The 12,778-nt window shown below is 36.6% G+C and overlaps 1 protein-coding gene across 1 annotated transcript; it reads left to right on the forward strand.

The window, feature by feature from the left end:
* Positions 1 to 9,041: 9,041 nt before the first annotated feature.
* LOC100022521 (olfactory receptor 51I1-like) lies at positions 9,042 to 10,276 on the forward strand. The gene has a single exon (XM_001374305.3). The coding sequence runs from the start codon at positions 9,338 to 9,340 to the stop codon at positions 10,274 to 10,276; it is 939 nt and encodes a 312-aa protein (XP_001374342.2). The 5' UTR covers positions 9,042 to 9,337.
* Positions 10,277 to 12,778: the final 2,502 nt, after the last annotated feature.

The raw sequence follows: 12,778 nt of genomic DNA on the forward strand, positions 1-12,778 counted from the left end.
AGATATTTTCTGTCTTATTCCAGGTTCATTTTCATGATAACCAACAACATGATGAAGGTTGAAAGGACATTTATTACTGTGCCTTTACAAAACTTCATTGCACTTTTCCCAAGTGGAGTCCCAGGGATCTTTGGAAGTGATGCAGAGCAAAAAAAAAAAAAAAAAAAAATATATATATATATATATATATATATATATAGTCAGGTTGAAAAAAATTAACCCCAAATCTGATAGGAAGCTGGGATCAGACTTGGGGTTAATTTATCAGAATAAGGTGATTTTTTTCCCTATTCAGTGGTAGGAGACAAGAGGAAGTGATCAATTTAAAAAAATAATTGCTTTATAATTATCCTTTTAGACAAAAAACTGTGGGGCTGAAATAACCGGTTAGGTAAGACTTCAGCTGTCTCTCATCCAAGGACTACAAAAAGTTGTTACAACAGTGAACAAGACCATCTGTTTTACTATGTCTTTGAACAGGTCCTTAATTTTTGTTTCTTCTCAATTTCTACTACAAGATCACGAGGTGGTTGAAGGATGTCTACATTAAGATGATACAAAATAATTGTGGTTCCTATTTTCCTCCCTTAGGAGAAAAGAATGTACATAAGGAAGGAACCAACCATGATCTATGGTTTTGAGATGATGCTTACTCACATTTGAAACATGCCTTGAACATTGTAGTATTTGGGGAGTCACACAAGTGAGGAAACTTTGAAATTTCTCTTTCTTATTCTGTCTCATTTTTCTCTGTTTTGTCCCTCAACACATTCCTACTGAGCTTTCTAGCTATAGTTATATACATAATGACATGAATACATCTATAGTGCACTAAAATAAGTAAAGGGGCAGCTAGGTAGCACAGTGGATAGAAAACTGGGTCTTGAATCAGGAAGACCCGAGTTCAAATCCAGACTCACTTATTAGCTGTGTGACACTTGGCGTTTCATTTGGAAGAAACTAAGGTCAAGACTCTCAAGAGGGAGGTAGAAAAGGAGCTGATCCAGGGAGAGATCTATTTGACTCCATTTCCTCATCTATAAAATGGGAGTAATAATAACATCTACCTATCTCCAAGGGTTGCTATAAAATCAAATGAGATAATACTTGCAAAGTGCTTAACACAGTACCAGACCCATACTAAGTGCTATATAAATGCTAGCTATTATATGTATACGTAAATATTGCCAGTTTTCCTATATTAAGTTGTTTCACCCATCGTCTTTGAATTTCCCACCAATTATTCAAGTTTTCTTTTATTTGGTCATTACAGTTTTTCAGTTGCCCTTACATAGGGCTCATATTTCTAGGTACATAAATTGTTCAATATATCAAGGTTTGGAGGGCAGCTTCCATGTAGAAGAAGACATCTGAGTTGAATATTGAAGGAAGAGAATTTTATCAGACAGAGATGAGTGCAAGTGGATTTAAAGCATTGACAAACTGGCTGTGGGAGTCAAAGACATTTGGAGATGATAAATGGCCTGACTTGACAAGAAAGATTAATGTAAAAGGAGAATTCATATTTTTTTTAATTTTGAAAAATTACAGATTTTGAAGAATCTTGAATGTATCAGGAGCCACTGAAGATTTTAATTTTTTTGGAGAATCTGACATGGAAATGTTTAGATGAAAAGGTAACTATCAGTCCTATATGTTAGGGAGGCTATTTTAGCAACTACAGAGAAGTGATAAATATGTCAGCTGACCATTGCAAGAGTTAAGGAAAGAAAGTGAGAAACAGGATAAGAGTGATAGTATTTGAGTAAAGAAGAAGGAATGCCAAGAGTTGTTAAGGAGGTAGAAAAACAAAACATGCTCATTCGTGTGGGAGATAGGAAAGAGTCAAAGATGACTTTTATTTTTGGATATAATTTATTGAGAGGATAGTGGAACTATCAACAGATATAAGAAAATTAGATAAAGGGATAAAATTTATGAGGTAGGAAGAAAGCTTGATTTTGTATATGCATGTTGAGATTAAATGCCTAAGAGAGATCCAGATAGAAAAGTCTATTGGACAGAGTTTGGGATTGGAACTGAAGAAACATTGACAGCAGATAACAAAATTTGGTAGTTATTTACTTACTGGAAGTATATAGTGTTGTTGAAATAAATTAGATCACCAAAGGAGAACTTTGTAGGCTTAAATACACAGAATTTGATAGGTAGGTGGCATAGGGGAGAGAGAATTAACTTTAAATTCAAGGAAGTTTAAGGTCAAATCCTACCTTAAATACTTAACAGCTCTGTGGACCTAGAGTAAATGACCTAGCCTGTCTTGACTTCATTTTCCTCACCTATAAAATGGGGATGATAATAGCATCTATTTCACAGAATTATGAGGATCATTTATGTATGTGGGTGTGTATTACATATATGTCAAATATATATATATATATATATATCATATATATGCTAGCTATTATTAACATATTCCACTAAATCAACTCATATAGTCTAGAAATCCCAAGATGTTGCCAATATACCTTCCATACTTTTTCTAAGGCTACCTGGAACTTATTCCATCCTCCACATGAAGTTAACATTTAACTTTCAAAAATCATTTTATCTCTTACAATACTCTCTGATCTTTTGTTATTCAAGGAGAGTTCCCTGGACTTTCTCCTCAGAATTTCCCATGTGGCTGTTTCCCTTGTCTTCTTGATTTCCAGAAATGCTACATTTGTGTATCTTTTCTGATGGTGTCATGTAGAAATCTTGTCCCCTAGTCTCACTGTGAATGATTTCCCAAGCTTCTCCATCATCATTGTTATTATTATGATTATATTTATGTATCTCTTAAAGCTTTTCAAGTGCTTTACATACATTATTTCATTTGAACCTTCTAATAACCTTATACTTATTTGAGAGAAGAGGAGCTAAAGGCTGGGAGAGGGAGATAACTTGTCCATGGTTAGGAAGTATCAAAGGAATGAATCAAACCCAGGTCTTTTTGACTCCAGGTCCAGGCTAGAAAATGACAGATTTTTAATTTATTCTTCTTCCTATTCCAATTCATGGGAGGAGTCAGAGAAAGGAACACTGAACCTGCTCAGCAAATAATACTAATGAAAAACATACATTTATATATAGTCCTTTAAGATTTAGAAAGAAAAATTTTACCTCATCGAACTCCAGAAGAATGATAGTATTAGGACTATTTCAACTGGACAAATTAGAAATTTAAGGCTTAGAGAGTTATAAAATGACTCCTAGGATCTTACAGCAAGAAATACATTAATTATCAACAAAGTCCAGCAGAAAAGGAAAGGAAGAGAATTGTCATTTAAAATACCTGCCAATAATGTAAAATACTTGGGAGTCTATCTGCTTGGACCAACCCAGGAACTATATGAACACAGTTATAAAACATTTTTCACAAAAATAAACAGATATAAAGAAATGGAGAAATATTCATTATTTTTTAATAAACAGAACACAGATATAAATGACCAAAGTAAATTAGTTTTTAACGAAACCAAAGATTCAATCCTCTTGGGACAAGAACTCACTATTTGACAAAAAATACATAGAAAAGAGAAAAAAAGCAGAAACAAGGTATAGATCAATATCTCACATCATCTACCAAGATAAGGTCAAAATGGGTCGATTATTTAAATACTGGGATGATATAAGCAAATTAGTTTAACATGGAAAATTTTACCTGGCATATAAGGAAAGAATTTATGGCCAGGCAAGAGATAGAGAGGATAAGGAGATATAAAATGAATAATTTTGATTACATTAAATTAAAATGGTTTTACATAAACAAAACCAGTGTTAACAAGATCAGAAGGAAAACCTGAAACCCCAAGGGTAAGGGAGTAGGAATTATAGCAAGTTTCATTGTTAAAGGCTTGAATTCTCAAACATAGAGAGAACTAAATCAAATTGATAAAAATAGATGGCATTCCCAAATTGATAAATGTCAAATGATATAAATGTTAATAATAAACAATTTAAAAGTTTAAGTGCAATTAAACTCTAAGATTCTTTTAAAAATGAAAAGAAACATTCATATTCTCAAATGACCTCAGAATTCAAATTCTTTTTACTTTTTTTACTCTTTTTTTGTTTCTTTTTTTAACTTGTTTTTTAACTCTTTTTTTAACTCATTCTTTTTACTACATAGACTTAAAAATATCAATAATGTAAGCTTAACACATGGATGAAACCTAAATTTCAGTCCTAATTTTGCCTTTTATAGTACAAAATGACTTTTATGGAAGTTATTTTACTTGCTGAGCCTTAATTTACTAATTTTAAAAATTATACATGTATATTCTATAGCATCAAATAGTATGTATAGACATGTATTATATACATATATAATATACATGCATGTGCTTTTATGTATATGCATATAAAGTACACTTAAGTATATGATAATTTCTTTACTTTTATATACCTATGTGTATGTTTGAGTGTCTAACAACTAGTGTATCTAAATGCCTGCCTTAGTTACTATGTATATTAGGAGCCATGAACATGCCTGTAAATGCTTTAGGGTTAGAATTGGGCATATAAATGCCTAGGTATCTCAGAGTATTTGAAATTGTGCTTGCATACCGGTGGCCATGAAAGGATCAATGCTGATGCTGGTACCAAATATCAGAGTGCTCAAGGGAATTGATCCCTTGGGAGCTCTTCTTCCATTCCCACATTTTACCCTTAGGGCACTATAGAGGTTCTATAAACACTGGACTTCCAAGTAAGCAGGAGCCACTCTGCTGGCTCTCTCCATGCAGGAGAAGACAGCTCCTCTCCCAATCCAGTGAGTGAATCCCTCACTCCTGGGGATCCCATCCAAGCCTTGAACCCAAACCAGATTCAGAGACTGATCTGGGGCTTTAGATTCAATCTCCATCCTGACCCAAACCATAATCCTAACTCTTTCCCCATCCCAGACTTTGCTCCTACACCTTAGAACCTGGACCTAATATCAGTCTTGACCCTGCCCCACACCTACCAAATAACCTGCCCCAAAGGAGCTAGCTGTCAGAATGGGAAATACCAGTCTTGATTTGATTCTTTCATTAACAGTACCACACCTGCAGGGACCAGGGTGGGAGAGGTGAGTGAATGTGTGTCTATGCTCCTTCTTCCTCTTGGTAGAAAGAGAGGGGATTGAGGAGTCAGAAGTGGGCTGGGGATGTTCTATACGCTCTTAGTCTCAGTCTCTACATTATTGATCTTAATTGTTTTTCTTCATCATAAGGGAATCCATCAGGAGTTAGAGGTGGGATTCCATTTAAAGAATTGGCTGTCGTATGAGAACAGGTAACAATAAAGCTCTAAAAACAAACAAAAATTATGTATGTATATAAATGTTCATGAGTGAGGGATTTGGAAGTATTTGTTTCTGTATATGTTTGCACATCAGTGAATGGGACTTTGAGTTGTAGAGCTACTATATATGGCTGTATTTAAAGGAATGTTTGCATACCTGTGGCTGAGTTTGCATGGAAATATTTGTATGTTTATAGATGTACATATTATGTATGCATAATATATATGTACTCACATATATATGTAAGTGCATATGATTGAGATTCTTTTGTGTCTGAGTTTATGAGGGATTTCTATTAATGTGTCTTTGTTCTGTGAGTGCCTGTTAAGAGTAGCCTTGTTAGGGGGCAGTTGGGTAGCTCAGTGTGGATTGAGAGGCGGTAGAACTTTTTTTGCAATGTGATTTTTGACCAAGAATAAAGAGGGGGAGCAGCTAGATGGTTCAGTAGATAAAGTCAGGTCTAGAGTCAGGAAGTCCTGGGTTCAAAGCTGGCTTCAGACCCTTCCTAGCTGTGTGACCCTGGGCAAATCACTTAACTCCCATTGCCTAGTCCTTACCACCCTTCTGACTTGGGACCAATACACAGTATTGATTCCAAGATGTAAGGTAAGGGTTTCTTAAAAAAAAAAAAAAAAGAGTAGCCTTGTTAGGAACAAGGGTAGCCAGTGGCTCAATGGATAGATTATAAAACTCAGAGTCAGAAATGCTTGGATTCAAATCTGGCATCAGACACATCCTAACTGTGTGACCCTGGGCAAATCATTTCATTCCAACTACCCTTATGGGTCCTTTGCCTGAGAATCCATACTTAGTACCCATTCTAAGATAGAAGGTAAGGTTAAAAAAAAGTCAAAGGAACATAGAGCTTCAGAATTGAATGAAACCATAAGTTTCCATTGTAATCCTTCTTATTTTGCTAAATTAATTAAATTTAATTTAAGAAATAAGTTCTAAGAGCCTTTTGTGTTGTTAGTTCCAGGACAAGATTCTAAGGGATATGAATAGAAATAAACAGCATAAAGCTGATAGTGCAATAAGAGAGGTAGCCTATGGGCACCATTAACTATCTATAATATGGGACATAATTTTGGGAGTGCAGAAAAAGGGTGTTGGGGAACAATGGAAAGAGCACTGAAGTTGCCATCAGATCACCCGAGTTTGAGTCTTAGCTTCACCATTTGTTACTTGCGGAACCTTGGATAAGTTTCAGCCTTCCTAAAACTCAGTTTCCTCATCTGTAAAGTGAACCTCTTAATATTTGCACTATTTATTGACTCATTAGCAAATTCCTAGACTATTGCAATAATTTCCTTACCTGTCTTCATGATTCCATTATCCACCTCTACTTTATGAATGATTCCAAGAAAAAACAAAACAAAAACCTGAAGCATGGATTTAGTCCTGCACTCCTCTGATATCTAATTTTCAGTGGTTTCCTCTTGGATATCAAAAAAATGTAAAACTATTTCACCTGGCATTCAAGGCCACCCCACCTACTCATCTTCATTTCCTCTTACTTTTCATTATGTTTTCTACACTGTAGCTAAACTAGACAATTTTTCACACCCAAACATGTTTTTGCTTTCAGCCATGTTCTCTTTTTGGCTCAAGCAAAGGATCAATGTGGTCTTGAATACTTGCCTACTTTCCTCTCTGTCAATTAGACTTTCTCCCATTTCTAAAGCCCAATTCCAATGTTCCTTCAATCAGGAAGTTTTTCCTTATCTCAATCTACCTTCCCTCTTAGATGGACCTTTTTGTTTGGAGTTCCCTAATACCTTTATCTTAAATACCTATTGTAAAATTGCTGCCTTAATAAGAGCTACTATTGAACTAATTGAGGAGATTATGGGATGGCAAACGGATCTGACCACCAGAGAGCTAGGGATGCAGGTCTGAAGATCAGGGGACAGAAGAAGCTAGGAGACAAAGATTTGGGTGTCACTGAAAATATTTATAGACGATGAGACCAAGCCAGTGAAAAATTAGAGACTGCAGATACATGACAGCAATGTGATGATTAATTGAACAAGGCTCTGGAGAAGAGAGAAGGGGATGATGGGATAAAAGGCAAATATAAACATTATTGTTCTTAGTAAGAAGAGTCTCTTAGATGGGAGGTAAACCAAAGAGCTTTAGAAAAGATACAAGACAGGGAAGCTAGGAAGCTCAGTGGATTGAGAGTCAGGCCTGGAGACAGGAGGTCCTGAGTTCAAATTTGACTTCAAACACTTCCTAGCTATGTGACCTGGACAAATCATTTAGCCCCCATTGCCTAGTCCTTACCAGGTTTTGGCCTTAGAACCAATATGCAGTATTGATTCTAAACCACAAGGTGAACACTTTTTTTTTTTAATTTTAATGAATATAAAGACTTAGACATGGGGAAATGGAGCAAAAGGAACTTTGGTCAGTTCATGAAAAGTTTCCTTAAATAAGAGAAAAAGTTATTTTTTTTGGATAAGGGCAACTTTGGGAGAGATTTGGCATATCCATTGTGGAAGATATATTAAGGACATATATAGGAGGCAAATTAAAAGATTGTTGTACCTATTTGACGGCAGAGATAATGGATTTTTAACTGACCCTATGATAGGGAAAGGGACTGGCCCATTTTTAACTTTGACAATAGTATAAAAGAATCTAAGGACTGGCTTAACTAGGTTTTGAAGGATTGCGGAAACTGATAGAAACTTGAGCTATTCTATCTTTTGGAGATTTACTAGTCTTTGTAAATTCTTATACTGAAGTGTACCTTTGAACCCTCCTCTCCTGCCTTGCCTCTAGAATCTCAAGGAAAGCCCTCACGGAATACTACAGTTGTCTTTCAACTGGAAGAATACAATATCCCGTGATCATGACAAGTATCTTCCCAGAGAAGTTCCAAGTATGTGTAGGGGAGGAAGTACAACAGCCATATTTAAGTAAGGCTTGAGATTTTTTATCATGCCTGCTCCCCACTGTCCCAGATCATGGAGTTACCTGTCTGACTCTAATAATAAGATCCAGTACATACACACAGAGAAATATCTCATATTATGGTGCTTCATTTTATTGAACTGCACAGATAATGCACTTTTTAAAAACAAATTGAAGATTTGTGGCTTTGCTGTGACATATTTTCAAATATTTTTCATATATTTCAAACTTTTTCATTATTATTATTACTAATATTCCATCTGTTATGGTAATCTGTGATCGGTAATCTTTGATGTTACTATTATAAATATTTCTAGCACCATCAACCTCGTCCATACGAGAGAGTGAGTTTAATAAATAAATGTGTGTATGTTCTCACTGCTCCACCAACGGGCAATTCCACATCTCTCTCTCTCTCCCCTCTGGCCTCCCTATTCCCTGAAACACAACCATGTGGAAATTGGGCCAATCAATAACACTAAAATATTCTCTAAGTGTTCAAATGAAAGAGTCAATAAAGGAAAACTTTATTGTTGTCTTATTTTGTGAAATTGTCACAGCCACCCTGACCTTCAGCAGTCACCATCTTGATTAGTCAGCAGCCATCAACATCTAGACAAAACCTTCCACCTGCCAAAAGATTGTGACTTGCTGAAGGCTCCCATGACGGTCAGCATTTTTTAGCAATAAAGGGTTTTTAATGAAGGTAAGTACATTGTATTTTTTTAAACATGTTTATTGGGGTGGCTCTAGAAGCAAACTTGCAATAGCTCCAAAGTATGCCTATAGTGTTTTTAGGTTTGCAAACTACTTTATCTTATTTTATCCTCACAACAACCCTGGGAGATAGACGTATTACTATCTCCCTTTTACAGATGAGGCAACTGAGATAGAGAGAAGTAAAATGCCCAAGGTCATATAACTAGTAAATATCTGAAGCTGAATTTGAAACCAAATCTTTCTGATTCCAGGACCCGTGTTCTAACTGTTGTGTCACCACATCTTGCTAACTCTATATTCCTTTTGTGTCTGGAGACAGGAGCTAGAAAAGAGGGAGGCTGAGTACAGGGTCCAAAACATCTGTGTACCCTCCCTCTTCCAAGTGGTCTCTACCTTCTCCCTGCCATGTGGCATTTCAATGACTCGCACTTCCAACCAGACAAGTTGCAGCTGACAGGCATCCCAGGTCTGGAGACTGGAGAAGGGTGGGTAGCTCTCATCTTCTGCTTGCTCTACCTGATCTCCATCGGGGGCAACCTTGCCATCCTAGGTCTTGTGGTGCGAGAGACTGCCCTGCATCAGCCAATGTACTACTTCCTGTCCATGCTCTCCCTCAATGACCTGGGTGTCTCCCTGTCTACATTGCCCACTATGCTGGGTACTTTTTGCTTCAACTACCGTGAGGTTGGCTTTGATGCCTGTCTGGTCCAGATGTTCTTCATACATACCTTCTCTTTCATGGAGTCTGGGATCCTGCTGGCTATGAGCTTTGACCGCTTTGTGGCCATCTGTAACCCCCTGCGCTATGCTACCATCCTCACTAACACCCGTATCGTGGTCATGGGTCTGGCCATACTTCTCAAAAGCTTTGTCACTCTCTTCCCTTTTCCCTTCCTGGTGAAGCGGTTGCCTTTCTGCAAGGGAAATGTTCTGCATCATTCCTACTGCCTCCATCCCGACCTTATGAAGGTTGCATGTGGAGACATCCATGTTAACAACATTTACGGGCTTTTTGTGGTCATCTTTACCTATGGGGTTGACTCAACCTTCATCCTCCTTTCTTATGCTCTCATCTTGAAGGCTGTACTAGCCATTGCCTCCCAGGAACAGAGGCTCAAAGCACTCAATACCTGCATTTCCCACATCTGTGCAGTTCTGGCCTTTTATGTGCCCATCATCGCTGTCTCTATGATCCACCGCTTCTGGAAGAAGGCTCCACCTGTAGTCCATGTCATGATGTCCAATGTCTATCTCTTTGTGCCTCCCATGCTCAATCCCATCATCTATAGTGTCAAGACCAAGGAGATACGTCGTGGATTTCTCAAAATCTTCCAAAAATCTTAGAATTCAGCATTTATAAAATGGAGACATGAGGGATTAGAGAAGATAAAGACTCATTCTCCACAACTTTAGATACCATGTCAAAAGGAGGATGGGTGCATTGGATCCAAAAGGACGTTAATTTGAGATAAATAAAAGGCCACCACCTTGGTCACAACCACAAAGTGAACTTAAATAATTTTTTTAAATTTATAGCTAGAAGAAGTTTTAAGGACCCATGTCCAATTAATTTATTTCACAAATGTGGAAATGTGGAAATCTTCCTGAACTTGTTCTCCCAAGATATGGCAATGATGTTAGACTGGATACTCTGTTTTAGTTAAAAGATCTCTAATAAATTATAAAAGGGTTAGACTGGTGGGGGGAATATATTATTTAGAGTCATTCTTGGTGTGAGAGAATGTGATAGGGAAAACGTGTAAAAGTATGGTCTCTGCCCTACTTCTTCACAACAGGGAAAATCTCAGGGTCTAGAGGACTTCTAGAGAAGACTAATATGAGTGGAGAGGTAGAAGCATATGAGGAATGGTTTTACAATTGAGCTTCTACAATATGGGAGAGGAAGTGAAAAACAATGAAACAAGTTTAAAAGATATGAAATCCAGAAGAGCCCCAGGAGATGGAAAGTGGACTTGTTTTCCAATCTTTCAGTATTTACATTAGAAAAAAGTCACTCTAACAGCTTTGTGAAAGATATATTGGAATCAGGAGAGAACTGAGGCAAATAGGAGGCTACTAGAATGTCTAGGCAAGAGATGATCAGAATTTTAACTAGAGTGGAACCCACATGAATATTGAGGAGAAGATGATTGCAAAAGATGCCATGGAAGTCATAATGATAAGATTTTTCATCTGAATAGATCAGTAGGTTGTGTGAGGAGTTGAGGATGATAACCTGTTTACAAACCTAGATGACTTGAAAGATGGAGATGTCCTAGAAAGAAGTGGAGAAATTTAGAAGAGTTAATTTGGGGAAGGAAGAAATAATGAATTCTCTTTGGGACATTTTGAATTTACAATATCTACTGATATTCAGTTTAAAATGTTCATGAGGAAGTTGGTGGTTGAGGATTGCGGCTCAAGAGAGAAATCAGAGCTGCATATTTAGTCCTAGGAGTTATCATCATACTAATGATGAGGGGAAAGAGTGGGAAAGAGTGGTAGAGAGAGAAAAAGAGAGGGAGAGAGTATCTAGGATGAAACATTAGCCTATAGCCACAGTTGGGAGGGAGTGATATAGACCATGGTCCAGGAAGGAAACTAAGAAGTCATCTGACAAGTGAGAAGAGAATCAAGAAAAAGCAACATCACAAAAACCCAGAGAGCAGAGAACATCTAGGAGAAGATGGTGGACAATAGTGTAAAATGACCTAGAGAATAAAATTTTTAAAAGATGGAGAAAAGACAATCAGATTTAGCAATTAAGTAATAATTAGAAATTTTGAAGAGCAGTTTCAGTAGAGTGAAGAAGTTGGAAGACAGAATGTGAAGAGATGAGAAGTGAGCTAGTGGAGGAGAGGGAGTAGAGGCAGTGAATGTAGTGTACTAAAGATTAGAAGCAGGACTTCTGGGAACTGGGAGGAGATGGTTTGAAGCTTTTCTAACTCCTACAGTGGAGAATCCCCATAATGAACCTTTCCTGGTAGAGCTCATGAGCTAATAATTAGAACTAGCTTTAGAAAATTCAGAGAAATGTCTAGAACTATCACAGACAGAGAGTTCTGGAATAACACTAGAAGGACCATGGCTGGCCTAAGACAAAAGACAAATTGTGATAATGAAGTTTTAAAACTTTTTTATAATTCACTATAATTTCTCCTGTCCATGCAAATACATTTAAAAAACAAATAATTAATTACAAGCAGACATAATTTTACATTGAAATAAAACATTTCATCTTACTATCTCTTGTATGTATAAATTCATTGTGTCATTTGACCCAGCTTGGTCCTTCAAGGTATATTTCAGTTTGGGACATTCTTTAAGGATCTGTGAAAACAGCATCAAGGAGGGGGACCTCAACCTTCTCCATTCCATGAGTCTTCTGTACCAGAGCTTAGAGGATCTTGAGAAAAACTACAACTCTTTGGGAGAGGTCAAATTCTGACAAAACCTCTGTATAAGAAAAACATTCCCTAGTTCTGAATGACAACCCACTTATTAAAACAGTTGAGAGAATCATAGACCTTATAAAGGCAGCAAAGTATATTGGAGAGAACATAGGGACACAAAATGGGGGAATTTGGCTCAGATCCTAACTCTTTTGTTTATTACCTATAAAACCTCTGGCAAGCTCCCAAACTCTCTGAGATCTGGGTTTTCTTTATTTTTAACTTTAGGAATTGTAATAATTACATTCCCTATTTCACTGAGTTGAGCATTTTAGAAGTGCAAATTTTAATTATTTTAATTTTATGTTTATTTTATACTTCATATATATCATTTTTAAAATATTTAGTTTATATTTTATTATATAATAAATATAGTTACTAATATTATCTCATA

This window comes from Monodelphis domestica, chromosome 4 (assembly GCF_027887165.1).
Source record: "Monodelphis domestica isolate mMonDom1 chromosome 4, mMonDom1.pri, whole genome shotgun sequence".
Lineage (NCBI taxonomy): Eukaryota > Metazoa > Chordata > Mammalia > Didelphimorphia > Didelphidae > Monodelphis > Monodelphis domestica.

Coding starts and splice junctions, on each gene's coding strand:
- LOC100022521 (XM_001374305.3), top strand. CDS start 9,338: ATGTGGCATTTCAATGACTCGCACTTCCAACCAGACAAGTTGCAGCTG.